Source organism: Theropithecus gelada, chromosome 12 (assembly GCF_003255815.1).
Source record: "Theropithecus gelada isolate Dixy chromosome 12, Tgel_1.0, whole genome shotgun sequence".
Classification (NCBI taxonomy): domain Eukaryota; kingdom Metazoa; phylum Chordata; class Mammalia; order Primates; family Cercopithecidae; genus Theropithecus; species Theropithecus gelada.
In genome coordinates, this window is record NC_037680.1 from 83,442,736 (window position 1) to 83,470,544 (window position 27,809).

Consider the following 27,809-nt stretch of genomic DNA (forward strand, 5'->3'; position numbering starts at 1 on the left):
ACTTGCTTTGCTTTATGTTAATGGCTATCAGAAAGCTAGAATAATTCAAATAATGCTGTTTTTATGTAAAAATAAAATGAAAAGCAATTGAGCTGAATAGATAGCATTAAAACATATTCTAGAATGATAAACATTTTGGTATATACTACAGGAACCATCACAGAAATTAAAAAGGAAAGGATTTATTCAAGTAAAAAGGAATAGGGGACTCTCTTATCTTACCTCTTATTATGCATCAGCATAAAAACCAGATAGATTTAAGAGCTATGTGTCAAGATAATCAAATCATGTTAAAATACAGCTAGAGTCCTTTGATTTCTTAATGGATAAATTTTTCCCAGCACAAAACTGTGTAAGAAATTACAAAGAAAAAGAAAGAGACTGATAACGTTTTTAGGCTGAGCATGGTGGCTCACACCTGTAATCCCGGCACTTTGGGATGCTGAGGCAGGTGGATCACGTAAGGTCAAGAGTTCAAGACCAGCCTGGCCAACACAGTGAAACCCCGTCTCTACTAAAAATACAAAAATTAGCTGGGTGTGGTTGTGAGTGCCTGGAATCCCAGCTACTTGGGAGGCTGAGGCAGGATAATCACTTGAACCCGGGAAGCAGAGGTTGCAGTGAGCCGAGATAGTGCCCCTGTGCTCCAGCCTTGGTGACAGAGCGAGACTCCATCTCGAGGAAAAAAAAGACTAGCGCTTTTATAAGAATTGAAAGTTTATATGTAGGAAGTCATATTATCAATAAGACTAAAAGGAAATAACTAGGAAGAAAGATTTCTCCAGTCAAAATATAAAAAGTTTAAATACATTGGTAAATCAAGCTGATTCATCAGTAAAAATGGCAGCAGGCGCTGACAGAGGAAAAAAGACAATTGCCTCGTACGCTATGTGGGGAAAAGCTTCTTTTCACTGTGAGTCAGAGAAATGCAAATTAAAGCAAATTAAATATATTCTGGTGATAAAAATTATCAAAATTAAAACAAGGTAATAGTCAATATTAGCAAGGATCTCGTGAGAAAGGTGCTACGTTCACTGGAACCCTAACTTGGTATTCCTTTCTAAAAGGCAATTTTGCAATAAGCATGAAGAGCCTTAAAAATGTTCGCACTTTTCATTCTTGTGATTCACTTTAGAAATGTATCCTAAGGAAATAATTGGAGATTTGTGTACAAAGAACAACGTATAAGAATTTTAATAGTGAAGTTTTAAATTATAGCAAAAATTAGAAATAATCCAAATATCAACAACAGTGGAGTTAAATCATATTATGCTTATTTAAATAAAAATTATATAACCATTAAGATGTTTTTTGAAGAATTATAATGACAATGGAAAATGCTCATAATCTAACTATAGAGAACTATATAATGAATACATTTTACAGTATAGTCTAAACTAATTTAAAAATGTTTATAGGAAAGGAAGTATACCAATATATTGACAGTGGGGTAATAATGGATTATTTGCCATTTTAATTTTGTTCTTTGTTCTCTTTTGACTTTTTGAAACTTTCTATAATAAATGTATAGCACTTTGTGATTTGAGATAAAAAGTTACTTGGTGAAAGAAGGTTTTAGATATTTCCTTGGTCATATGAACATCTTCAAAGAATCCCCAAACTAGGGAATGGTTCACTGAACCTCGCTACAAAATGGTCCAGATTATTTGTGCTTTAGCAGCAGTTCCTTTCCGTTTTGGACTCACCTGGTAGCGTGGGTTGCTGTCCTCAGTTTGTTGATCCTGAGACATTCTTTCAGGTACAGGTGTAGGCTTGGAGGCACCTGTGGTTGCTGTTTCCATTGGTCTAGTTGGCCTTACATCCGTTGTTCCTTTAGAACTCTTGTACTGAATGGAGCCTCTATTACCAAGTTTTATAAGAAAGTTGTAGCAACTTTTAATTATCAGGCATGACATTGAGGAAAGCCTTTTTAGAAAATGTAAGTCACATATTGAAGGTTTTACTCACCCACCCCCACAATAGCAATAAAGTAGGCCAACTTTTCTTTCTGTGTTCTTTTCCAGACAATTTTGTTGACAGAGAGTCAAGTAGCCAATAATAGAAATAAAAATTCAATTTTCCCTTCTCCTTGACAATCTAGACATGAGAATGCAAAGAATTCAGGGGTGACGGCAGAAAATCCCCTGGGTCATCTTGTTCAGGTCAGACATTAGGGGCTATAAATGTAGGTATGTGTTTATCACATCAAATCGAAAGAACATATAATACATCAGACTAGTTTAAGGTCAGGTATATTCTATGTTATATAATTCCATTTGGTTTCATTCCTTTATTCAAAAATTATTTTTAAACATCTTCTCAAGTTATGGCAGATATAAAACAAAAAAGCAGAGAACTCCTAATCCCAGATAATTCACATCTAAAGAACAGATAAATATACAATCATTTTAAGCGTAACATTATACTTTCTACAAGACACAATGAGAACATAGGGAAAGACATGACTATTCTGTGATATACTTAATTATACTGGGGTGTGCATTTTGGGGTAGAAGAATAGGATGACCCACAATTTCTTTGTAACAAACCTTCTGAATGACACACTCTATTCCTACCCCATCTGAGATCGCTTTAATATCTTGGTATTGTTCTGCTCTGTCTTCATTTGCTCGTGATGCTGTAACAAATAGACTGGGTGGTGTAAGCAACTGGCATTTATTTTCTCACAGTTCTAGAGTCTGAAAGTCTGAGATCAGAGTGCCAGCATGGTCGGTCATACACTGCTGTTAGTCAGTTTTCATACTGCTATGAAGAAATACCCAAGATGGGGTAATTTATAAAGAAAAAGAAGTTTGATGGACTCACAGTTCCACATGGCTGGGGAGGCCTCATAATCATGGCAGAAGACAACAGAGGAGCAAAAGCACGTCTTACATAGCAGCAGGCAAGAGTTTGTGTAGGGGAACTGCCCTTTATGAAACCATCAGATCTTACAAGACTTACTCACTCTTATGAGAACAGCATGGGAAAAACCTGCCCCCATAAGTCAATTACCTCCCACCAGGTCCCTCCCACAACACCTGGGGATTATGGGAGCTACAATTCAAGATGGGATTTGGGTGGGGAGACAGCCAAACAATATCATACACACACCATTTTCTGTACTCAGATATTTACAAACATCAATATGCATTTTTTAAAAATTATTTTTTATTATTATACTTTAAGTTCTAGGGTACATGTGCATAACGTGCAGGTTTGTTACATATGTATACTTGTGCCATGTTGCTGTGCTGCACCCATCAACTCATCAGCACCCATCAACTCGTCATTTACATCAGGTATAACTTTCTTAAAAAACAAGGAAATCATTCCACATACATTATTCTGCTACTTGCTTTTTTCTCTGATGCATGATGGTGAATTCCTTCTAGTATAGTAGATAGCAGCTAAAACTTGTTCTTTTAAGTGGATTCATCACGTTCTGCAGAATGTTCGTAATCATACATATTCCACCACTTTTCTACGAAGGGACACTTAGGTTGTTTCTGGCTTATTGTCCTGTACAATTGGCCAAATCTTGTGTATATTTTATTATCTAGTAAATACACTATTCTAAAGTCAATCCTTCTACATGTGTATCCTGCCCCCTCTTTGCTGAATGACATTGCTCCAATAATTCTCCCCTGTTGTACCAGTTCATCAGTTTTTCTCTCTATGAATTAATTCCCTCAAACATGCTATTACTTTCCTGGATTACTGGATAACAAAAATGTGGTATATATACATGAAGGAATACTGTTCAGCGATAAAAAGGAATGAAATCATGTCTTTTGCATCAACATATATGGCACTGGAGGCCATTAACTGAAAAACTCACACAGAAAGTCAAATACGACACGTTCTCATAAGTGGGAGCTAAATGTGCACACATGAACATAGAGTGTGGAATTACAGACAATGGAGACTCAGAAGAATGAGGGGATGGAAAGGGGGTAGATGATGATAAATTACTTAATGGGTATAATGTATGTTTTTCAGGTAATGAACACCTTAAAAGCCCTAACTTTACCACTCTACTATATAGCCATGTAATAAAATTACACTCGTACTCCGTAAATTTATACAAAAAAGCTATGCTGTTACTTTGCCATCATAACAACATGCTACCTTAACCTCAGTGGCCCTATCACCTACATTATCTCTTTGCTCCCACCACAGCGAAAAATCCTGGAATTTTCTTATTTGGTATCTTGAGTTCCTCAGCTCCCCTTTCTCTCTGCCTCCAGTCAGACTTTTTCTACTACCACTGTCCTGTGATGCTGTTTTTGGGGGTCATTAATGATCTCCTCACTGCTAATTCAAAGGTCAATTCTTTTTTTAAAGAAAAAAAAATTTAAGTTCCAGGATATAAGTGCAGAATGTGCGGGTTTGTTACATAGGTATATGTGTGCCACGGTGGTTTGCTGCACCTATCAGCCTGTCATCTAGGTTTTTTTTTTTTTTTTTTTTGAGACTGAGTCTGGCTCTGTCGCCCAGGCTGGAGTGCAGTGGCCGGATCTCAGCTCACTGCAAGCTCCGCCTCCCGGGTTTACGCCATTCTCCTGCCTCAGCCTCCCAAGTAGCTGGGACCACAGGCGCCCGCCACTTCGCCCGGCTAGTTTTTTGTATTTTTTAGTAGAGGCGGGGTTTCACCGTGTTAGCCAGGATGGTCTCGATCTCCTGACCTCGTGATCCACCCGTCTCGGCCTCCCAAAGTGCTGGGATTACAGGCTTGAGCCACCGCGCCCGGCCCCTGTCATCTAGGTTTTAAGCCCTGTATACATAACCAATTCGTCCTAATGCTCTCCTTTCCCTCACTCCCCACCCCCACAACTGGCCCCACTGTGTGTTGTTCCCCTGTCCGTGTCCATGTGTTCTCATTGTTCAACTCCCACCTATGAATGAGAACATGTGGCATTTGGTTTTCTCTTCCTGTGTTAGTTTGCTGAGGATGATGGCTTCCTGCTTTATCCATGTCCCTGCAAAGGATATGATCTCATTCCTTTTTATAGATTCATAGTATTCTATGGTGTATATGTATGACATTTTCTTTATCCAGTCTATCTTTCATGAGCATTTGGGTTGGTTCCATGTCTTTGCTATTGCGAATAGTGCTGCAATAAAAATACGTGTGCTTGTGTCTTTATAGTAGAATGATTTATATTCCTTTGGGTGTATACTCAGTAATGGGATTGCTGGGTCAAATGGTATTTCAGGTTCTAGATCCTTGAGGAATCGCCACACTGTCTTCCACAATGGTTTAACTAACTTACATTCCCACCAACAGTGTAAAAGTGTTCTGTTTCTCCACAGCCTCAGCAGCATCTATTGTTTCTTGACTTTTTAATCATCGCCACTCTTATTGGCATGAGATGGTATCTCATTGTGGTTTTGATTTGCATTTCTCTAATGATCAGTCAAGTTCAGCTTTTTTTCATATGTTTGTTGGCTGCATAAATGTCTTCTTTTGAGAACTATCTGTTCATATCCTTTGCCCACTTTTTGATGAGGCTTTTCTTTTTCTTGTAAGTTTGTTTAAATTTCTTGTAGATTCTGGATATTAGAACTTTGTCAGATGGGTAGGTTGCAAAAAATTTCTCCCATTCTGTAGGTTGCCTGTTCACTCTGAGGATAATTTCTTTTGCTGTGCAGAAGCTCTTTAGTTTAATAAGATCCCATTTGTCAATGTTGGCTTTTGTTACAATTGCTTTTGGCATTTTTGTCATGAAGCCTTTGCCCATACCTATGTCCTGAGTGGTATTGCCTGGGTTTTCTTCTAGGGCTTTTTATGGTTCTGGGTTTTACATTTAAGTCTTTAAATGTATGACTCAGGTTTTACATTTAAGTCCTTAATCCATCTTGGGTTAATTTTTGTATAAGGTGTAAGGAAGGGATCTAGTTTCAATTTTCTGCATATGGCTAGCCAGTTCTCCCAGCACCATTTATTAAATAGGGAATCCTTTCCCCATGGCTTATTTTTGCCAGTTTGCGGAGGATCCGGTGGTTGTGGATGTGTGGTGTTATTTCTAAGGTCTCTGTGCTGTTCCATTGGTCTATATGTCTGTTTTGGTACAAGTACCATGCTGTTTTGGTTACTGTAGTCTTATAATATAGTTTGAAGTCAGGTCACATGATGCCTCCAACTTTGTTCTTTTTGCTTAGGACTGTCTTGGGTATATAGGTTCTTTTTTGGTTCCATATGAAATTTAAAGTAGTTTTTTTCTAATTCTGTGAAGAATGTCAATGGTAGTTTGAGGTAAATAGCTTTGAATCTATAAATTACTTTGGGCAGTATGGCTATTTTCATGATATTGGTTCTTCCTATTCATGAGGATGGAATATTTTGCCATTTGTGTCCTGTCTTATTTCCTTGAGCAGTGGTTTGTAGTTCTCCTTGAAGAGGTCCTTCACATCTCTTGTTAGCTGTATTCCTAGGTATTTTATTCTCTTTGTAGCAATTGTGAATAGGAGTTCATTCATGATTTGGCTCTCTGCTTGTCTATTGTTAGTGTATAGGAATACTTGTGATTTTTGCACACTGATTTTGCATCATGAGACTTTGCTGAGGTTGCTTATCAGCTTAAGGAGTTTTGGGGCTGAGATGATGGGGTTTTCTAAATACAGAATCATGTCATCTGCAATCAGGGACAATTTGACTTCCTCTCTTCCTATCTGAATAGCCTTTATTTCTTTCTCTTGCCTGATTGCCCTGGCCAGAACTTCTAATACTATGTTGAACAGGAGTGGTAAGAGGGGGCATCCTTGTCTTGTGCCAGTTTTCAAAGGGAATGCTTCCAGCTTTTGCCCATTCAGTATGATATTGTCTGTGGGTTTGTCACAAATAGCTCTTATTATTTTGAGATACATTCCATCAATACCTAGTTTATTGAGAGTTTTTTTTAACATGAAGCGATGTTCAATTTTATTGAAGGCCTTTTCTGCATCTGTTGAGATGATCATGTGGTTTTTGTCAGTGGTTCTGTTTATGTGATGGATTATGTTTATTGCTTTGTGTATGTTGAACCATCCTTGCATCCCAGGGATGAAGTCAACTTGATTGTGGTAGATAAGCTTTTCGATGTGCTGCTGGATTCAGTTTGCCAGTATTTTATTGAGGATTTTTGCATTGATATTCATCAGGGATATTGGCCTGAATTTTTCTTTCTTTCTTTTTTTTTTTTTGGTCCTGTCTCTGCCAGGTTTTGGTATCAGGATGATGCTGGCCTCATAAAATGAGTTAAGGAGGAGTCCCTGCTTTTCAATAGTTTGGAATAGTTTCCGAAGGAATGGTACCAGCTCCTCTTTGTACCTCTGGTAGAATTCAGCTGTGAATCTGTCTAGTCCTGGACTTTTTTGGTTGGTAAGCTATTAATTACTGCCTCAATTTAAGAACTTGTTATTGGTCTATTTAGGGATTTGACTTCTTCCTGGTTTAGTCTTGGGAAGGGTATGTGTGTCTAGTAATTTTTCCATTTTTTTCTAGATTTTCTAGTTTATTTGCCTAGAGGTGTTTACAGTATTCTCTGATGGTAGATAGTATTTCTGTGGGATCGGTAGTGTATCCCCTTTCTCATTTTTTATTGTATCTATTTGATTATTCTTTCTTTTCTTCGTTATTAGTCTAGCCAGTGGTCTATCTATTTTGTTAATTTTTTTCAAATTAATCCAGCTCCTGGATTCACTGACTTTTCAAGGGAAAAGGTCAATCTTATTTGACCTAGCAGCAGCATTTGACACTAGAACACCATGCCTTCATCCTTGAACACTTTCTTCATCTGTCTTCCAGGATTCCTCACTTTCTTGGTTTTCTTCCCTCTCCATTCTTTACTCTTTCTCAGTCTCCCTTGCTGGTTTTTCTTCTTCTCTGCAGCTTTGTAAAGGGAGTGTCACAGGGCTCAGTCCTTGATCCTCTTCTCTTTCTCTTCTACGTTCTCTCTTTGGTGATCTCATATAATCTCATGACTTTAAAAAACCATTAACATGCCAACAACCCCCAAATTGGTATCTCCAGTACAGACCCTTTTTTCCAAGTTCCAGATATGAATAGTCAGCTGCTTGGTCAATATCTCCCCAGGGACATCTCAGAGACTTCTCAATCTTAGTGTGTCCCAAACTGGACTCCTGATTTCCCCCACAAACCTTCTCCACCTGTAGCCTCCCCATCTTGGTTGATGGCAATCTTATTCTTCTACTTACTATAGAATGACCATGACAATATAATTTAGTGCAAATGCAAGAATAGACACATAGATCTAAGGATGAGAATATAAGTTCTATTAATCCAAGTATACAAGGGAAGCTAATACATGAGAAAGCTGGCATTTTAATTAAGTGGGGAAAAGATCACATAATTGGCTAAAAGTTCACATAATTCCTCACCCCAGGAAAAAAAGCAAAGCTAGACCCTTGCTAAAATAAATTCCAAACAGATTGAAATTTTAAATTAAAATTTGTAATAGAAATATTGGAAAAAATTTAGGAAAATGTTTATAGAACCTTGCTTTTAACTCTTGGCCCTCTTTAGTCTATTCTCAACACAGCAGCCAGACTGAGAGTTTTGAAACCTCAGTTAGATTCTCTACTCACAATCCTCCAATGTTTCCCCAGAGTAAAAGCCCAGGTCCTTACATTGGCCTTCCATCTGCCCCTACTTTCTCACCTCTTCTTTTTTCTTTTTCTTTTTTCTTTTTCTTTTTGAGATGGAGTCTTGCTCTGTCACCCAGGCTGGAGTGCAGTGGCTCTATCTTGGCTCACCGCAACCTCCGCCTCCCAGGTTCAAGTGATTCTCCTGCCTCAGCCTCCCAAGTAGCTGGGATTACTGGTACATGCCACCATGCCTGGCTAATTTTTGTATTTTCAGCAGAGACGAGGTTTTACCATGTTGGCCATGCTGGTATCCAATTCCTGGCCCCATGTGATTTGTCCACCTTGGCCTCCTGAAGTGCTGGGATTACAGGCATGAGCCACCGCACCCTACCTTATTTCTTCTCTTATACTCTCCTTCCTCATCCCACTCAACCATGCTAGCCCCCTTGCTGTTCTTTGGATCCATTAAAGTTAATGGCAAAAATCACAATTACTTTTGCACCAACCTAATACCAAGCATGCTCCCACTTGATGCTGGCTGTCTCCTCAGTTTGCAGTGTGCTTTTCTCAGATGTCTGCATGACTTACTCCCTCACTTCCTTCAAAACTTTGATCAAATATCACCTCTCACTGAGGCCCACTATAACCACCATATTTAAATTTGCTACCAACTCTCTAAGTCTATTTTTCTTATCTGCTTCTCCTTTTTTTAAACTTTAATACTTAAATATTTTAACGTATGATATAATTCCCTTATATACCATTTTCATTTGTTTGGTCCTCACTAGGATGCAAGCTCCAAGACAGCAGAAATCCTTCTCTCTTTTTCTTCACTGATGTAGCCCAAGTGCCTAGAACAGCGTTCAATAAATTTATTGAATAAATATTTTTCAGTGTATTTTCTGAAAATTCTGTAGCCATTTGTGCTTCTACCAGATTTCAAGAGCATCTATGTTCTTCCCTCCTCACCAGCAAAGGATGTTGCCATTCATTTTAATCTTTGTCTTTTCAATAAGTAAAACGATGATATGTCATTGTTGCAGTTTTCTTTTTTCTGTTTCAGATAGGGTCTTGCTCTGTCACCCAGGCTGGAGTGCAGTGGCACTATCATGGCTCACTGCAGCATTGGCCCCCTGGACTCAAGCGATCCTCCTACCTCAGCCTCCCAAGTAGCTGAGGCCGCAGGTGCACACCACCACACCCAACTAATTTTAAAATTATTTGTAGAGATGGGGTCTCCCTATGTTGCCCACGCTGGTATCAAATTCCTGGCCTCAAGTGATCCTCCTTAACTTTGGGAGGCAGAACTTTCAGCCTCCCAAAGCTCTGGGATCACAGGCATGAGCCTGGCCTATTTACCTTTTTTCTAACCAATAGAGAGGTTGAGCATCTTTTTGGGTGTCTAAGGGCCATTTGGAACTCTTCTTCTGTGATTGCCTATTTATGTATTTTGTGATTTTCCTCTTCACTCACCTCTTCTTCCCCATTTTCTTTTTCTTCTTGAGTTTTTAGTTTTTTTCTTAGAAAGTATGGCCTCTTTATTTTCTGCTACTCAGTTTGAACACACCATCAAATACAGATAGTTATTAATGTCATATGAGCATAAAAGAAGATTTATAAACCAGAAATGTATTTTCTGAGAAGCAACTTGCAAATGACTCAGAGAATAAGTTTTATCAGTTTAACTGGTGAAGTCCTGAGATAAAGCAGTGCCTAAATCAGGTTTGTTTACCCTCAGCATTGAAGGCATGTAATGTAGGGAGCATTACAGATCACCCAATGCTGTTACAGGACAATGGAAGGCCTGGGAGGCCTTCAGTCTGAGCCTGCCTTGCCCAGGCCTGCCCAGAAGGGCGACTATGAAGGAAGGGCAATTACTGTGCAAAGTAGCATGGCTTATTTATTTATTTATTTATTATTTTTGAGACATTTTCACCCAGGCTGGAGTGAGTTCAGCAGTGCAATCGCGGCTTACTGTAGCCTCGACTTACTGGGCTCGAGCAATCCTCCCATCTCAGTCACCTGAATAGCAGGAACCACAGGCATGCACCACCATGCCCAGATAATTTTTAATTTTTTCTGTAGAGACGTATCTCCCTATGTTGCCCAGGCTGGTCTCGAATTCCTGGGGTCAAGCAATCCTCCCATTTCTGCCCCCCAAAGTACTGAGATTATCGGCATGAGCCACTTAGCCTGGTCGCATAGCTTATTTTTGAGATCCTGTTAATTGTGGACCAACAAAACAATGATAGGGTTTGAAGGAAGAAATGTTTTGCAACGGACTCATCATTGACTTTGAACCACAAAGGGAGACTGAGGAAACACTGGCTTCAAGTCGAAAAACCCTGGATCAAAACAGGTCCTTCAGGTGGGTGAGGGGCAGGCCAAGTTCATCAAGTCAAGGACATTTTCCTGGCACCACCCTGAGGAGAGGGGCCTTCACCAACCCATCCTGGGCACGGGGCTCCTGCCATTCAGAACCCTCCCAATAACAAAACGAGCACACGCTCATTTTTTCCCCTTACATAACTTTGCATTTCAATATATTCCCAGAAGATGGCAGCATGAGTTCTTATGACGTTCTTGAGGGTTCAGAAACACGCCAGCACCAGCCAAATCCCTTTACTCCTATAAGAGCAAGGGACACTTTTTTCTCAGTTCCCTAAAAATTTTGAAGTTATAGTGAAAAATGTTATAAAAAGAACTACAGAAATGGAGTGGGTTAAAAAAAAAAAAAAAAAAAAAAGCTACACATTTCCAGTGGATGCCACTTTGCATTCTTCCTTGGAGGGTACCTACAAACCTCATAAGCAATGCCACCTGGCCACAAACCCTTTGCTGTGGGGAGTGCTCAGCTACTTTCATTATTAGTGAGTCTGAGAGAAGTTTCCTTTTGTCCCCATGATCTTACTTTCCAGCACAGCTCCAACAGCTGTTACAACAGGTTTTCTGTGCCTTTTTTGGTACAAACACAGGGAGGTCATAGGAAATGTTTTCCGTGAAATGATCTTGCAAATAGCGTTAAGAAATTCTGTTGAATTTCAAAGAAAAATCTGATTAAAGGTGACTGTTGGAAGTAGAAGCCTCGAGGAAATGAGGAAGAAAAATAATTGTAATTTAAGGAGTCCATTTCATTTCTGATACAGAATAATCACAAAAACAAGTACATACTGCTGGCTTTTGTTCCCCCATAAAACATAACCATTGGGATATCCGCAAGGCCACTCCTGTTTTCTGAGCTTCCCTCCTCCTGGGCTGAATTCTGCAGAGCTACAATAGGAAGTCCTCCGTGACCAGGTGGTCAGCATGAAGATGCATGTCAATGGTGGCCTCACATTCCACTTTGAAGTTGGTCTTCAGCATAGGGCCGTAAACAACCTGGAGAAGACCATGTATATAGGGACAGAGAGGCCCCTACAAATGTACCCGTGGCCATCTGAATATACAGAATCTCTGTGGCATCACGGGCATAGCTTTCTGCACACCCACAGGTCTCCACCTGCACCAGCTGCAGCCCCATGCCTTTCTACCACCAGCTCTCCTGTAAGCAGCTGCAAGATGACACAGTTCATTGAGTTGAGGTGTTCTCGAATGAGAAGTCTGGAGAACAAGGCTCTCTCTTTGATATTCTGTAAGGTTGCAGGTGTAATCTGTGAAGTCCACAGGACTTGGAGTCAACTTCCCCTCCTGAGGAGCAGAGTGGATGGTAAATTCACCAGCTTTTGTCAAGTCCTTGGTCAACAGAGACTACCTCACGTCACAGCACAATGTATACTGAATGTCTGATAATAAGTCTCATACAGAACTTTGTTACCCTTCACATACGGAAGAAATGCAAAATTTGTTTTGCCATCGGGAAATTTCCCTGGCTTCATCCTTTCTATGGCACTGTTGATAATCTGGATAGGTTTAATGGAATTATAAAAAGCTTCAAACACACCCACACTTTTGGCACTGAGCTGGGGGATTGCAATTCCTTCCGTTGTCAAAGATATTACTCGACGTGGGACTGAATCCTTACAAGATATAACCACCAGCATGGAGGGTATTTCTCCAGCACAAGAAACTATTTGCTCTTCCATCTTGATAGCCAGGGAGGTCCCTGTTCTGAATTCTCCACAGCAGCCAACACTTCCGGCCTCACATCAAGTTTTTCTTATCAATTTTCAGGGACCCTTTTTATAGCATCATTTGTCTTATTACCGAAAATATTTTTCTAAGTCTAGGGCTTATTTTTAATTTTGTTTATAGTATCGTTTACCATAGCAAAATGTTTAAAATTGCATGCTATCATATACATCTGTTTATTCCTTCATAATTTTTTGTTTTTCTCTCTTCCTTAGGAGATGTTCTGCTTTTCTCTAATATTTATTTTAAATTCTTTTTAAATTTAAATTTCAATCAATTTGAAATTTATTTAAGTATATGGGGTAAAATAAGGGCCAATTTTCCTTTCAAATGGATAGCCAATTATGCATTGTTTTTCCATGAATTGAAATATCACCTTTATCACATATTAGGTTCCCATATATGTTTACATCAATTATTATATTTTGTATTCTCATCCTTAAACCTACATGTTCACTCCCATTTTATACTATATTATTTGGTCATAGTAGTTTTATAGTAAGTGTTAATGTCTGTTGTATTAACATCTGTTCTTCAGATATTAACATCCCTTCTCACTACTCTTCAATTTCATAATTTTACTATTCTTGTACAACTATTCTTCCAACATACCTTCAAAATTATTTTATCCTATTTAGAAAACATTGTGATTCTATCTGGAAATGCATTTAATTTAAATACAGTAGATTCTCATTATTCACAGTAGTTATGCTCTATAAGGCCACCATGAACACTGAATTAGGAAATATTGAACCCATTGCTCCTAGAGGAAATACAGAGTTAGGTTCCTACAAGCCTCTGGCTACAGTATTTTTGTCAACCAATCAATGCACAACCTTCTTTTATGTGTTTCTGTTTAAAGACACTTTTAAAATACATATTGTTGATTCATTAGCATTAAATTCATGGTCAGCAGCAATATAAATCATACCTGAATGAGCTTATGTAACACGTGTATTTTTTCATCAAGGCACATCGCAGCCTTGCTGTACTTAGGAATACTAGACAGCAGTTTAGTACCATGCTTTGGGGCCATTTGCAAAAGTAAAATTGCCAACAAAAAGCACAGATACGCAAAAATCATGACACAAAATAGACACAAAAAGGACACTTGCTTATAGTATGAGGGCTGAAACAGTGACACAGAGCACTATCCGGTTTGACCTCAGCTAGGAACATGTGCATCAGGCAACTCAAACATTTTTTGCCACTCTGCTCATGTCTGCAAATACTGCAAAAGCACCATGAGTGTTAATTTTAGGGTTACAAATAAATTTTTGCAAATAGGCAAATTTGTAAGTATTGAAGCAAATAACGAAAATCAACTATTAATTTTTGGAGCAGGTACATTCTTATGCTAGTCTTCTCATTTAGGAATTTGGTATTTTTTCCTTTTGGTCAGGACTTGTTTTCTGTACTCAATAAAATATTATACTTTTATTTGGGTCTTGTATCTTTTTTGTTACACTTTTTGTAGTTTCTTTTAAAAATAATTTTTACATGTATTTTGAATGAGATTTTTATAAAATTTCTAGCTGGTTACTGCTAGTACAGTGAAGAATTTTGTATATATTTATTTTATTTTTCTGCCATCATTTGAAGTCTATTAATTCTAGTAATTTTTGCTAGAGTTACTTGGGGTTTCTTGGTAATTCACAGTTAAATTAGCTACAAAGAGAAGTACTTCTGTTATTTTTCAGCGTTTTAATTTTCTTTTTAACTATATTTTCAAGAACTTCCTGAAATATTTAATAAGACTGATGATATTTGGCATCTAACTTTTAATTCTGGTTTTGTAAATGAAAGTATTCTCAGTGCAAACTAGCATATGTAAAGTAAATAAAACTACATCAAAAGGGAGAAGGCTTATTACCATGCAGATTATTTGCTGAATCATTGAATGAATTCAATATTATCATTTGGCAATAACCATTAATCTCTTAGAAGATGGTCAGTGCTAGTGTGCCAACATAATAGATATCAAAGATGTGTTTTTTACTATTATTACATTGTGATTTAGTAATATTCCACATTCTTTTCTCCTAGATCAGCCACAAATCAGAATTTCTGAACTCATCAAAGTCTAGGGTACACTGAAAATTATTACATAAGAATGTTATTTTGGGGAACAACTCTATTGTACTTGGGGTGGACAGAGTACAACACATTGACATTTAGAGAACCTTGGCTTTGTACAGCCCTTGCAATTCCCTTTCCTCATCTCACCTCTGGAAATACTACTCTGGGAGTAGAGAGAAGAGGTTATCCCAGTTAACAGGCAAAGAAACTGAGCCATAGAAAAGTGAAGTGACTTCCTCATGGCCACACATATGGTTAGTTGAGGGCAAGGCTTCTGTCTCTGTTCCAGATTCAGTCAAACTTTATTACCTTGTTCCAACACTCCTTGACTCTTTCCCACTACATTCTAAAAGAGCTCATGGTTCACCTTATCTATCCATCCATCAATCCCTCCATCATGCACCATACATTTTATTATTCATTCAGTCGGTCTGTTATTCAACAAATATTTATTGTGCATTTATCATATTCAGACATTATAGATTCTGGCAATACAACTGGAAACAGTGGACATTCCTCCCCTCATAGAGCTTACATTATAGAGAAGGGCACAGCAATAAATAATAAATAAGTAAGATAGAGGATGTCAGAGGGTGATGAAGTGCTCTGAAGAAAAATAAAGCCAGCAAGGATAACTGGGAGTGCCAGAGTGAGGACAGGGGTTGAATGGTAACTGGTTGTCAGGAAAGGCCTGCAGGATGAGCCTGCATTTGAGCAAAGACCTCGGTGGGTCTTTGGGAGGTGAGCAGCCAAGCCATACAGGGAGGTGATCTAGGGGTGCCAATCCCCTGAGGTGGCAGCATGCCTGGTGTATTCATGGAGCAGCAAGGAGAGCTGTGAGGCTGAAGCAGAACAAGTCAGGGAGAGGTGCAGAGGAGGACCAAGAGCTGGTGGGGAACAGGGTTTATAGGGCCAGGCTAAAGGCCACTGGAAGGACTGTGGCTTTCTTGGAAGAGGGAAAGCCACAAAAAAGTTTGTGCAGAGAAGTGACATGACCTGGCCAAAATTTGAAAAGCGTCATCCTGCCTGTGGCACCAGGAGTAGACCATGGGGAGACTGAGGAGGAAGCAGGGGAACCAGTTAGGAGGTCATGTGACAATGCAGGAGAAAGGGACGACTGAGGTGGTGGCAGTGGAAATAGCAAGACTCACTCAGAGTTCAAATCTATTTTGAAGGTAGAACCAACAAGATTTGCTGATGGATTGAATGGTTTGCATGACTTTATGAGCCAGGTGGTAGAGTTGCAAGAGGGAGTGAAATCAGGTTCCTTGATGGAGCTTTTAGCAAAATGAGAAGGCAGACAGTAATCAGAGTTAGATAAATAAATGTGTAGTTACAAACTATGACAAATCCTTTAAAATAAAGGTGTAAGTCTTAAGGGTGGGATAGATCTGGCTTAGTCATATGTGGGGTAGAATCAGGGCTGAAACACAGAGACTGTGGACGAGGAATGAAGCTGGAGAGATTAGCATGGTGGACCAAAAGGACCAAGACTAAGTCATGTTACAACTTTTCATTTTTAGCCTTAAAACAATGGGAAAATGATGGAGGAATCTCATTTAAGGAAGGCATGAGGGTTTGGAGGGGATGAGTGGGTGAGACGTGCTGTCGTGTTTGTCAAAAATGTGTAAAAGACCCCATCTCTACTAAAAAATACAAAAAAACTAGCCGGGTGAGGTGGCGGGCGCCTGTAGTCCCAGCTACTTGGGAGGCTGAGGCAGGGGAATGGTGTAAACCCGGGAGGCAGAGCTTGCAGTGAGCCGAGATCTGGCCACTGTACTCCAGCCTGGGAGACAGAGCGAGACTCCGTCTCAAAAAAAAAAAAAAAAAAAAAAAAAAAGTGTAAAAGATCAGTCTGGCTTCAGTAGCCAAAAGAAATGCAAATAAGAGTATGGAGACTGAGCACAGTGGCTCACACCTGTAATCCTAGCACTTTGGGAGGCCAAGATGGGCAGATCACTTGAGGTCAGGAGATCAAGACCAGCCGGGCCAATATGGTGAAACCCCGTCTCTACTAAAAATACAAAAATTAGTTGGGTGTGGTGGCGTGCACCTGTAATCACAGCTGCTCAGGAGGCTGAGGTAGGAGAATCGCTTGAACCCGGGAGGGAGAGGTTGCAGTGAGCCGAGATGGTGCCATCGCACTCCAGCCTGAGCATTGCAGCTAGACTCCATCTCAAAAAAAAAAAAAAAAAAAAAAAAAAAAGAAAAGAAAAGAAAAAAAAAAAGAGTATGGATCTTTGTGATGTGACTATGGGAATATAGAAATTTAGGCAAGATCTCAAGTATCCAATATATCCAGATGATTAACATTTTATCATTACTTTCCTAGTGAAAGGTGAAAATAGCTGGCTTTAAGAATAAAGATAAACTGCAACCCGATATCTTTGCTTTTATTTTCAAATTTAAATTATATATACAATATTAAAGATATACATCAAGATGATATCCAAATTCTCTAACTTTAATCATATATTGATAACAACCTGATAGGTAAATGTGACATAGAAATAATAGATAGCCTCTTAGTTCTACTTTGAAATTAAAGGCCCTTTTTAGAGGAAAAAAATATCTGAAGTCCATCCCTCACCCTGCCTCCTGCCTTGTCTAGGACCTTCAGCATTAGACAGATTGTTGACTGGTTACCACAACACCCATGGCCCTGGTCGGCTGCTCTGCGGGACCGGCCGATCCTCGCAGCCACTCACCTGGCCTGCGCATGGTGAGGCACACCCTTTGGATTCACCTGGTCCAGCAGCCGCTGCCTTCTCGCCGCTTCTTTCTTCCTACAGCGCCCCTGAAGAAGGTTGTTTCTGAGGGTCCTGAAGAGAAGTTTTGTATTTTGCATCGCTGACATCTGCTGAAAGAGCCAGCATTTTTAAAAAGTGTCAGATCAGTCTATGCATGGTCTTCTTTCCTTACTTGGGTGGACTGGCCACCTTGAAAGTTTTTGGAATTATTTCTCTTAAGTCCTCAGAAAAATAATCTTACCTCCTTCTTGTCCCTGAATTTCTTCACATTCTCATAGAAATAGCATAAGTCTCCAAATTACATACCCCAACCCCCTCAATAAGTCCTCTTCCTTAGAGTAACCCCGCCATTTGGCATTCTATACCTAGAGGAGGGCATCAAAGAGGACTAAGCCTGCGGTTGCTCACATTTAGGGTTGTGGATGCCTTTGAGAATTGGATAATAACTCGTGGGTTTATCTCCAGTGAAATACTCACACATTCCATTCTGTCTACAATTTCAGTGGACTCACAGGCCACCCGAAATCCATTTATTCACCCCAAGTTAAGAACCTCTACCAAAAGGAAGCAAAGAAGGGATGAGATGTCTCATTTTAAGGGTTTCAGCACTTGAAATTTAAAGCATAATAACAAAGTGGCCACATGGTGTCACTCTAACATCAACAAATCCAAGACTTTTAGCACTAGGAAGATAGATCCTAGGCCAGTGAACCTGAGGACCTGGGTAAGGAAACGCCCACTGGAAATTATTTGGCAAGATTCAGGCACTTGACCTTTGCGGGCCATTCATGTAAAGGAGAGAAGGAGGGAAAACTATCCTTGGCAAAGTTAATTAATCAACATCCTTCGCTATTGTGGTATTTGAGGGGGTTGCCATCTGTGTGAAGAAACTTACTCATTGGAATTTAGTAATGAAAAGAAAATGTTCTTTCTGGGAAAAAATAGAATGCTTTTTGCTTAAAATGTACTATGCTATTTCTCTTCTTACCCAGAACTGAATTCACTTGCTAGGTATTTATAATTTTAGAAAATTTGAAAGGCAGCTGTGAAGTTTTAGCTCTATACTTTTTCAGTCAACAATGAGATAATAATCTTTCTTTTTTCCTAAAGAAATATTTGAAATTTAGGGTTCAGGAAAAGACACGTTAAAAAAGAAAAATTCTCCAAAAATATGTTAGTAACTAGAAGTCTTGCTGCATCATTTTTGCCACATCAGAGCCCATCTCTTTTCCATCTGTACTCATTTCCAGTGCTTCTCCCTCTAACTCTTCACTGACATTTTCTAGTCCAGAGTATCTGATCAATTACTTCAGACTGAACTCTGGACTTTTCTTGTGCCCAAAAACTTTCATTGAGATGTACAATGTGAAGACAGCATACTTATATTGAGAGATATTCAAGGTGGAGTTTGCCACTTGCTTAGTCTTAAATATTGTAAAGTATGACAGGAGCAGAATCTGTGGTTTCACTGGAGGGAAAGATTTTTTCACAGCTATAGCTTATACTGAATTGATTAATGGATAGTTTGGTATGTGACATTAAATGTTACCTGAACACAGTGCTCAATGACAGGATGAGACTTCTGATGGGACTTGCTGTGAAGACCAGATAAGAAACACATCTGGCAGATGTCGAAGTTGAGACACTTCAGACAGCGGTATCTGCCAATTAAAATAGAAACACAGCTTACATCACTGGTAGATGAGAAAAAAAAAATCCAGGTGGAGAATGAGCACCCCAAAATATACAGAAGATGTCTGAACTACCAGATCAGTGTAAAGTTTCTCCCAAATTATAGGATTATTAAATGACTCTAATGCATTTATTTACTCAAATAAATCTTCATTTTAAAGTATTTTCAAATGGCATTATATTAATGCCGCATACGCTATGGTATAGAGGTCTGATTTATTTCTCAAAATACGAAGTGCCTTCTACATGCAGGGTGCTGTGCACTACAACCTTTAGGATAAACCCTTAAATCTGCAGCCATGTTTTGTGCAGCTGCACAATGCACTCAAATACTTTGAATTTAATAGCTAAGTTTAAAAAATAGATTTCAATAAAATCAAATTTTGGCTTTCCTTAAACTTTTGCAGGATATGATAATATTGGGCCTGTATTCCTGCATGGTGTTGGGGAAAATTAAGCCATAGATAACAGATTTTAAAATAAGCACTCATCATTTTATAGGAGTCTGTATATAGGAATGATATAAGTGGAGGAGGGGAATTCCTCACCACACCCAAGTTTCTGGACCCATCAACATTGGAGATTTTTTCTTGATGAGAAATGACAACCTTAAATGCCTTTGTGGTCAGAAGGAGAGGAGAGAGTCTTGACACACTCTGGTTAGGAGGGGTGTCCCATAATACTCAGGAAACTATTGTGGTGTTAGTGGGGAGCTAGTGAGACCTAGCAATCATCAGTTAGTAACTTTTAAGGATATTTGAGTGGGACCATGTTGTTTGTCTATAAAGTAACAGGAAGCTATACATTTTCCCCCTGATATGTAAATTCTCTTCTCTAACTGTAGTGTGTGTGGTATAAAGCTCTGTCCTCGTACGGTGACAGTTGGTGAGAACCAGGTGGCAGCCACTCCTTTTAGACTGGACATACAGTTCTGAGCTAGCCATAGTCCCTACCTGTCCTATTTCCTTCATGTACACCACTTGCCTTGCCTTTGAAGCATCTGGGTTTTCAACCCCTATCTTAAAAGTTACAAAAAAGAAATATGACAAGATTCCAGTGCTCTTAAATTTCATATCTTGCGGCAAAACTTTCACATGGAAGGTTGAAACTTCCAGAATTAGGCAATGTGTGATTAAGTGCCCAATGAGAGGCATGGAGAAGAGGGCTATAGCAGGGAGGCAGAGGGAGAGCCCTGTGGGCTGGTGTGGTCTGGAAAGTGAGACTCATGCTGTACATGGAAGGCTAGGCTGGAGATTAAAGCAAAGGAAATCCCAAGTAGAAAGAAGAGGAGGAATAAGGCAACGAAGACTGGGATGAGTAAGAAGGGTTTAGAGGGCATTGAATCTATCAGACCTGCTAATTGCCCTGAATAACAGCAGAAAAAAACCTTGGAAAGCTTCTGAGGCCAGACGGCAGAAGGTTTGATGGTCTGATCAAAGTCGTTTAGAGGCAGAGCAAGAGAATGTAAATACCTTGAGATCACCCCTCAGTTACCTGTGTTCACTGCTGTACTTCCAACCCTGAGTCCCATGGCAGGATATTAATAAATAGTGTGGGATGATATAATAGCAGCTAGCATTTTTGTGCACGTTCTATGTGCAGGCAGTGTACATGTGTTGACCCAGTTAATTCCCATGGAAATTCTTTCAGGTATTCTCACAATTACTCTCATTTTGCAGATGAGGAAATGGAATTAAAGAGAGTTTAAGTAACTTGCACAAAGTTACACAACTACTTAGTAAGTAGTAGAAGATTTTGAGTCCCAGGTTACTATCTGAATTGATGGCCTGCCATTTTAACCACTAGAATAGACCACACTATTCTAGAATAGACCACCACTCCTCGAGGCAGGAGCCCTAAGTTTGAATTCACATACCATCATTACTACTTATAGCAGTTCTAATAGTTGAACTGGAAACTTAAGTTCACTTAAGTTTAGGAGAATGCCTGGTACATGGTAGGTTTTTCAATGAACGTTAGTTGAATGAAGTTGGATAAATGACTTAGTTTCTTCAACTAAGGAAAAATGGAGCTAGCAAACCCTATCCTCCTGGCCTTGCAAAATTTTTAGAAAACTTTAAAAGTTGTTTAACATACATTAATGGGAAGACATTCACTTTTTCAATGAAGTGTACAACATAATAAACTATTGTTATAAGGATTATTTGATGAGCCATCCATGCTGGCTGCTTTATCAAGCATTAACTAGATGGCTATGACTGGCTTATCTAGGATAATAAGCTGATCTATCCTTAAATTTGTTCCTCTGTGCTCTGCAACTACCTACAGGTGTATGAGAATGGTTATTGTGGGGGTAATGAGATTGGCCCGTTGTTGATGTTTTTACCAATATAGAACCCAGGTTTTCCCCCAATTTCATTTCAACCTTCCATGGCTATCACAGAGCAAAAATGTCACATGTCCTTCTGGAATTTAAATCTTGGATGAGGGCCACTCTATGGTCTTTGCACCTTCTTTTTCTTTAGAAGGCCAAATCTTTGTCCTCTTTCTGCTACCTGCACATCTGCAAGTGCTTCTCCTCTAACATGACTTTCTTCATCTCCCAAAAAACCAAAGCTACTAGTTGAGTTTTTTGAGATCCCAAAACACAAGTTTAAAGCTAAGATTATAATATATCCAGCCAATTTTTAATAGAATCAGAAGTTTAGCGCTAAAGAAGTCTCAGACATCATTTGTTCTACCCTGCTGAATTTTACTAAAACCAAAACAAAACAAAAAACAAAAAACCCAAAACTGAGGTCCATAGAAGTTAAATACCTTGCCCAGGTCTCCCAGCTTTTCGTATATAGGACATTTGTTTATTGCCTTGGGTGTATAAGAGGAAAGATGGTTTACATGGAGGCATTTTAAAGAAATTCTGTTCTCATTCTCAATAGATATTTGAGGTACATCTTGGCCTCTGCCTTTGCCAGTTTTAGGGGCGACTTAAGTAAGTCACTCAAATTCTTTGAGACTCAAATTTTATCATCTATAGAATACAAATAGTATCTGCTTTATGTTACATATAATAATTTTGAAAAATATGTCGATGTAAAAGTTGTGTTTTATATAATTGCAAAGTTAATCTTGTACTTGACCTAGGGCAGGACTGGCAGTAACTCCTTAACTAATACTTGCTTATTGGTTAAATGATTATAATATATTCATAACGTGGTAAATCATATTCAGATTTCCCCATTGTCCAATATAAATAATTTATTTTTCATTGTAGTATGAAGATTTCCTTGTTCCTGCTTGCTTGGTTTCCAACAGTCCTGTTCATTTATATGTTTTATTGTCTAAAGTTCAGTTTCTTGCAGAATTTTCATGAATGAAGTTTTACTGTGTCCTGCAAATTCTCTGCAAACCCAATTCATTTTCTCGGCAAAATTAAAACCAGATCTCCAGTTTTTTGGTGTACCAAGCAGACCTAGTTTATCTCCATGAGGAGCATATTTCAGTTCTGGGTTAGCTAGGGTCAAGAAGCATGGGAAAGGAAGAGGAACAAAGTGAGCAGGAGCTGAGGCCTGAGGCCTCTTGTCCCCTTCTCCTTCCGGGCACCCTCAGTTTTGCCTTGTATTTAGCTGCCTGATGTCCCAGAGCTCTAGTCTTCCCACATTCCCAGCCCCTGTTCACTCATTGTGAATAATGGCATCTTCCATGCCTGGCCTACACCTGGTGGTTTCTTTCTCTTCTCCCAAGCTTTAATGATAACCAGTTTAACTTCCCTATGGTTTTATTTATGGGAGACCTATAACACTCTTTCTCTAGGATGGGGTTTTGACTGTTCTCCTCAAAGCTATGGAAATATTTGCATCCAGCTCCAAATCTAGCTTTCTAATCTGCTTTTAGCTCCAGGTGGAGAGAAGATCAGGCCTGAGCTGCTCTCATGAATGCTGATCATCTGTGTGGGCATGAGGCTCATTTGCAGTTGTCTGCACAGGGAGGCAGCAGAGCATCACGGCTGCAAAGCAGGACTCTGGATTTAGGCTGCCAGCCTCTGTGGCTTGCTAATCATGTAGGTTATTTAACTTCTCTGCAAATTGGGGATAATAATACAACCCTTTGTATTGGCTTACAACACATTTTAAATGAAATGGCCCATGTGAACTGCTCAGCTTGTCATTTGTCTAACAGTTAACAAAAGTAGTGTTGTTAGGATGATGATGACGATGGATGGCTCAATACTTAAAAGGTTTCTTTGGAACAAAAGACAGGCCAGGTGCAGTGGCTCACACTTGAAACCCAATGCTTTGGGAGGCTGAGGCAGGAGGATCACTTAAGATCAGGAGTCGGAGACCAGCATGGGTAACACAATAAGATCCCATCTCTACAAAAAATAGAAAATTAGCTGGGCATGGTGGCATGTGCCTGTACTCCCAGCTACCCAGGAGGCTGAGCTGCAAGGATGACTTGGGCTTAGGAGTTTGAAGCTGCAGTGAGCTATGATAGTGCCCATGCACTCCAGCCTGCGTGACAGAGACCCTGTCTCTAAAACAAAACAAAACAAAGACAAAATGTGTTCCCCTTAGAGGAAGAAAAATGTCTATTAGTCACATTATGCATCAGTGGAAGAATTTAATATTTCATCCATTATAGAAGATAAAAGACAATTTATTATCAACCAGGATGCCTCCTGCCAGGAAATCATGGAGCCAAAAAAGTCATGTGAGTTTCAGATGTGTAAGGAGGACCCCAAAAAGAATCTGAAGGGATGCAGCTCCAACTGCAGAACCGTATGGAGAATGATAATCCGAGAAATGCTGCTGATGGCTGTACCTGAGTCCCGTGATTGGGAAAGTCCTGCAGATGGTACACCGAGCAGGGTGAGTGACTCTTTCAGCAGCTGATAACCGGTGGCAGGTCGGGAGCCACAGGAGGATGGGAGGCTCAGATTGGACCCAAGACAGGAATTTCTCTCCTTTGATTGCTGGGCTCAACACCTGAAAAACAGTAGCACCCTAAGATGTGTTTTTAGGCATGACTTGATGTTTTCATTTTCTTTTCTGACTCCAATTCTGTCAGCTCTGCTGAAGAAGTTTATCATAGGAAAAGCTGGAGGCAAGACTACCTCCTAAATTCAGTTATCTGAGATGCTGTTTGGAGTATAATAATAGGTCTGTAATGTAAATCAGTCAGCAAACTATCCCAATGCCCCATGTCTGTCCCCAACTCCGGGGACATTTGCAAGGCACTCACCCCTTGGAAACAGCTGCGGGTGGCACTTTCCACAGGGCACAGAGCACGACTCTCTCCCACGACAGTTGGGATCTGCAAGAGACAACCTCATCTTAGCTGTTAGAAAGTGGAGAAATATGTCGTCTCCGGGAGCAGCAGGGCTGAGAGCTGGTGCCCACAGCCATGCAGTCACAGGTATTTGGTATCTGAGACCAGGTGAACTGTCTCAATCCAAGAGAACAAAGCAATGCATAGGTTTTGTGCAATGTTTGGGTTAAGACAATGAATAAGCAAGTGGGAAGGAGAGGAGGGAGGAGGGTAAGGGAAGGAAGTCTGCCAATGGGGTGATAAACTGCTTCCTTCTGTTTTATTTTCTCATGATTCCAAATTATTTTAACCTTTCTTTGCCTTTGTTCACCTATAAATGAAGTTAACAATAATACTGTCTTAAAGTTTAGAGTTTTAAAATATATATACTTTTTTTTTTTACTTTAAGTTCTGGGATACATGTGCAGAGTGTGCAGGTTTGTGACATAGATATACATGTGCCATGGTGGTTTGCTGCACCTGTCAACCCGTCATCTAGGTTTTAAGCCCCGCATGCATTAGGTATTTGTCCGAATGCTCTCCCTTCCCTTTGCCCCACCCCTTGACAGGCCCCAGTGTATGATGTTTCCCTTCCTGTCTCCATGTGTTCTAATTGTTCAACTACCACTTATGAGTGAGAACATGCAGTGTTTGGTTTTCTGTTCCTGTGTTAGTTTGCTGAGAATGGTGGTTTCCAGCTTCATCCATGTCCCTGCAAAGGACATGAACTCATTGGTTTTTATGGCTGCATAGTATTCCATGGTGTATATGTGCCACATTTTCTTTATCCAGTCTATCACTGATGGGCATTCGGGTTGGTTCCAAGTCTTTGCTATTGTATATATACATATTTTTAAGACTAGTCAAGTGCAGTAGTGAGAAGCAGGAAAGAGCAGATCAAGAAGTTCAATCTGTAACTGACTGTAAACAATCTACTGAGATAACTCACTGCCTTGGAAAAGCCTAGAGTGGCTTTGAGAAAAACCTTTCCAAACACTTTCATATCATATCATTTTAAGAAATGCCAATTTCTGAGGTAGGGTGGCAATCACTACCTATGTTGAAAGCAAAGATTGAAAGGAAAGGAAATCAGTTTGTCAAAGAGACACCTGCACTCCCATGTTCACTGTAGCACTCTTCATAATAGCCACGTTTCTGGAACCATCTAAGTGTCCATTGACAGATGAATGGAATGAAAAATGTGGTCTGTAATATACAGCGGAATAGTACTCAGCCTTAGGAAAGAAGGGAATTGTGTCATTTGCGACAACGTGAATGAACCTAGAGGACAATATGCGAAATGAAATAAGCCAGGCACAGAAAGACAAATACTGCATAATCACACATGTGGAATCTAAAAACATTGAATTCATAGAAACAGAAGAATAGTGAATATGCCAGGGGCTGAGGACAGGGATAAATGAGAAGATGTTGATTAAAGGGTAGAAACTTTCAGTTATAAGATGAATAAATTCTGGGGATCTAATTGCAGCATGGCTACTAGTGATAGTACGGTATTGTTTACTTGAAAATTGAGGCCAGGTGCAGTGGCTCATGCCTGTAATCCCAGCACTTTGGGAGGTCGAGGTGGGTGGATCACAAACAAGGTCAGGAGTTCGAGACCAGTCTGGCCAATATGGTGAAACCTCGTCTCTACTAAAAATACAAAAAAATTAGCTGGGCATGGTGGCACATCCTGTAATCCCAGCTACTTGGGAGGCTGAAGCAGGAGAATTGCTTGAATCCGGGAGGCAGAGGTTGCAGTGAGCCGAGATCACACCACTGCACTCCAGCCTGGGTGACAGAGTGAGACTCCACCTCAAAAAAAAAAAAAAAAAGAAAGAAAGAAAAGAAAATTGATGCAAGAGTAGGTTTGAAGTGTCCTCAAACAACCCACCCCCACAAGATGGTAATGATGGTGGTGACAGATGGGTTAATTAATTTGATTGTGATAATCATTATACAATGTATATCTATCTCAAAACATCATGTTGTACACCTTGAATATATACAGTTTCTGATTATCAATTAAATCGTTTTCAAGAAATAAAGCAAAGAGTAATTGAGATTTGATATTCTGCTGAAGGTCAAAAAAGCAAGTTAGCAGCAGAATTGGGGTCTCACTCCAGGACTCTTACTCTTTCTTGAGGAGTTTCCATGAAGCTTTGTCACAGCCCGACCTTACATATATTTCAACGGCTCAATCTGTGCCACCACACTCAGTGGTTTCCACCTTTCAGCCACAGTCACCATAAGGCGTTCAATTAAGGCACTAAGAACCTTTTGTGACTGCCAAGATGGCCAGGGACTTGGCTCTGACATCATCTATATGCACAGATACATGTACCTGTCACCTCCATTTATTCCCATTTGGTCACGGGTCCTAATTTCACATCTGATGTCTTCTACAGCACAGGCTGTCAGCAGGCATTGCCCGCAAGCTCAGAAGTAATCTCAGAGACCCTCCCGCTGAGTCCATCAACTCGAATAAACGTTCTTCTAATCAGGAAAGTGGCACTCAGAACCTCTTTGCTGACAATTAGCCAGGCAGAAGTCAACAAACATTTGCGTAATAGTGACAAGATGGCTTGTACTTTAAATTGATAATAATCCTGTCGCCAGTTGAATGTAAGTAACTACTCCCTGTGTTATTTAGCCTTTGTCTGAAAGCATAACTCATTACCCATCTTTCGGCTTGGAGTGCTGATGAACTAACTGAAACACTTGTTTAGACTGTGTTGCTGATTCAACATTCACCCTCCTCTGATGTCCTTGAGCTCTGGGAAAGGAGTTTTACTTCATTTGTAAAATAAGGTGGGTGGATAACATAGGATGACTCTCACCAGCTCTGTGATTCTAACACAAGTACAAAGAGAATTCACTTTTGTAGTGGGTTTTCAACCTACATTTTTGCCTATAAAGATGTGCATAAAGATTTTGTGGATGAATGGCCCAAGTGACTAATTTCTTGCAGGTGCTCTAGGAAGAATTAAACCTGGCTAGATGGCACACCGGCACAGGCAGACACCACTTGAAGTGATAATTACGATACTTAGGGGAGGATTTGAATCATGTGGTGGGGCCTGGAATTTTCTCTGGGAATCCATTTGTGAGTCCATAATAGCAGTCAATGGGATGATAATTTCTGTGCAAATCTCTGCCTTCCTAAGACCTTCTCAAGAGCATACTAATGCCTGGGGTGCGGGTAGGGGTGGAGTGCTGCGGGAGCTTCTAGTTCAGCAGCTCATTGACCTCAATTGAGCCTGAGACAAGGGCAGATTTTTAGAGCCTGTTGGACCAAGTAGT

The 27,809-nt window shown here is 39.8% G+C and overlaps 1 protein-coding gene and 1 pseudogene across 1 annotated transcript in view; both read right to left on the reverse strand.

The window, feature by feature from the left end:
• DYTN (dystrotelin) overlaps positions 1-27,809 on the reverse strand; it is a 67,738-nt gene that overhangs the window by 26,066 nt on the left and 13,863 nt on the right. Inside the window, exons 6-9 of the mRNA XM_025404464.1 lie at positions 24,438-24,509; positions 24,018-24,181; positions 19,096-19,207; positions 17,505-17,653 (exon numbers count right to left, since the gene is read on the reverse strand). Coding sequence (XP_025260249.1) covers positions 17,505-17,653; positions 19,096-19,207; positions 24,018-24,181; positions 24,438-24,509 — 497 coding nt within the window. The remainder of the gene's footprint in view (positions 1-17,504; positions 17,654-19,095; positions 19,208-24,017; positions 24,182-24,437; positions 24,510-27,809) is intronic.
• LOC112636425 lies at positions 11,707-17,454 on the reverse strand (annotated as a pseudogene).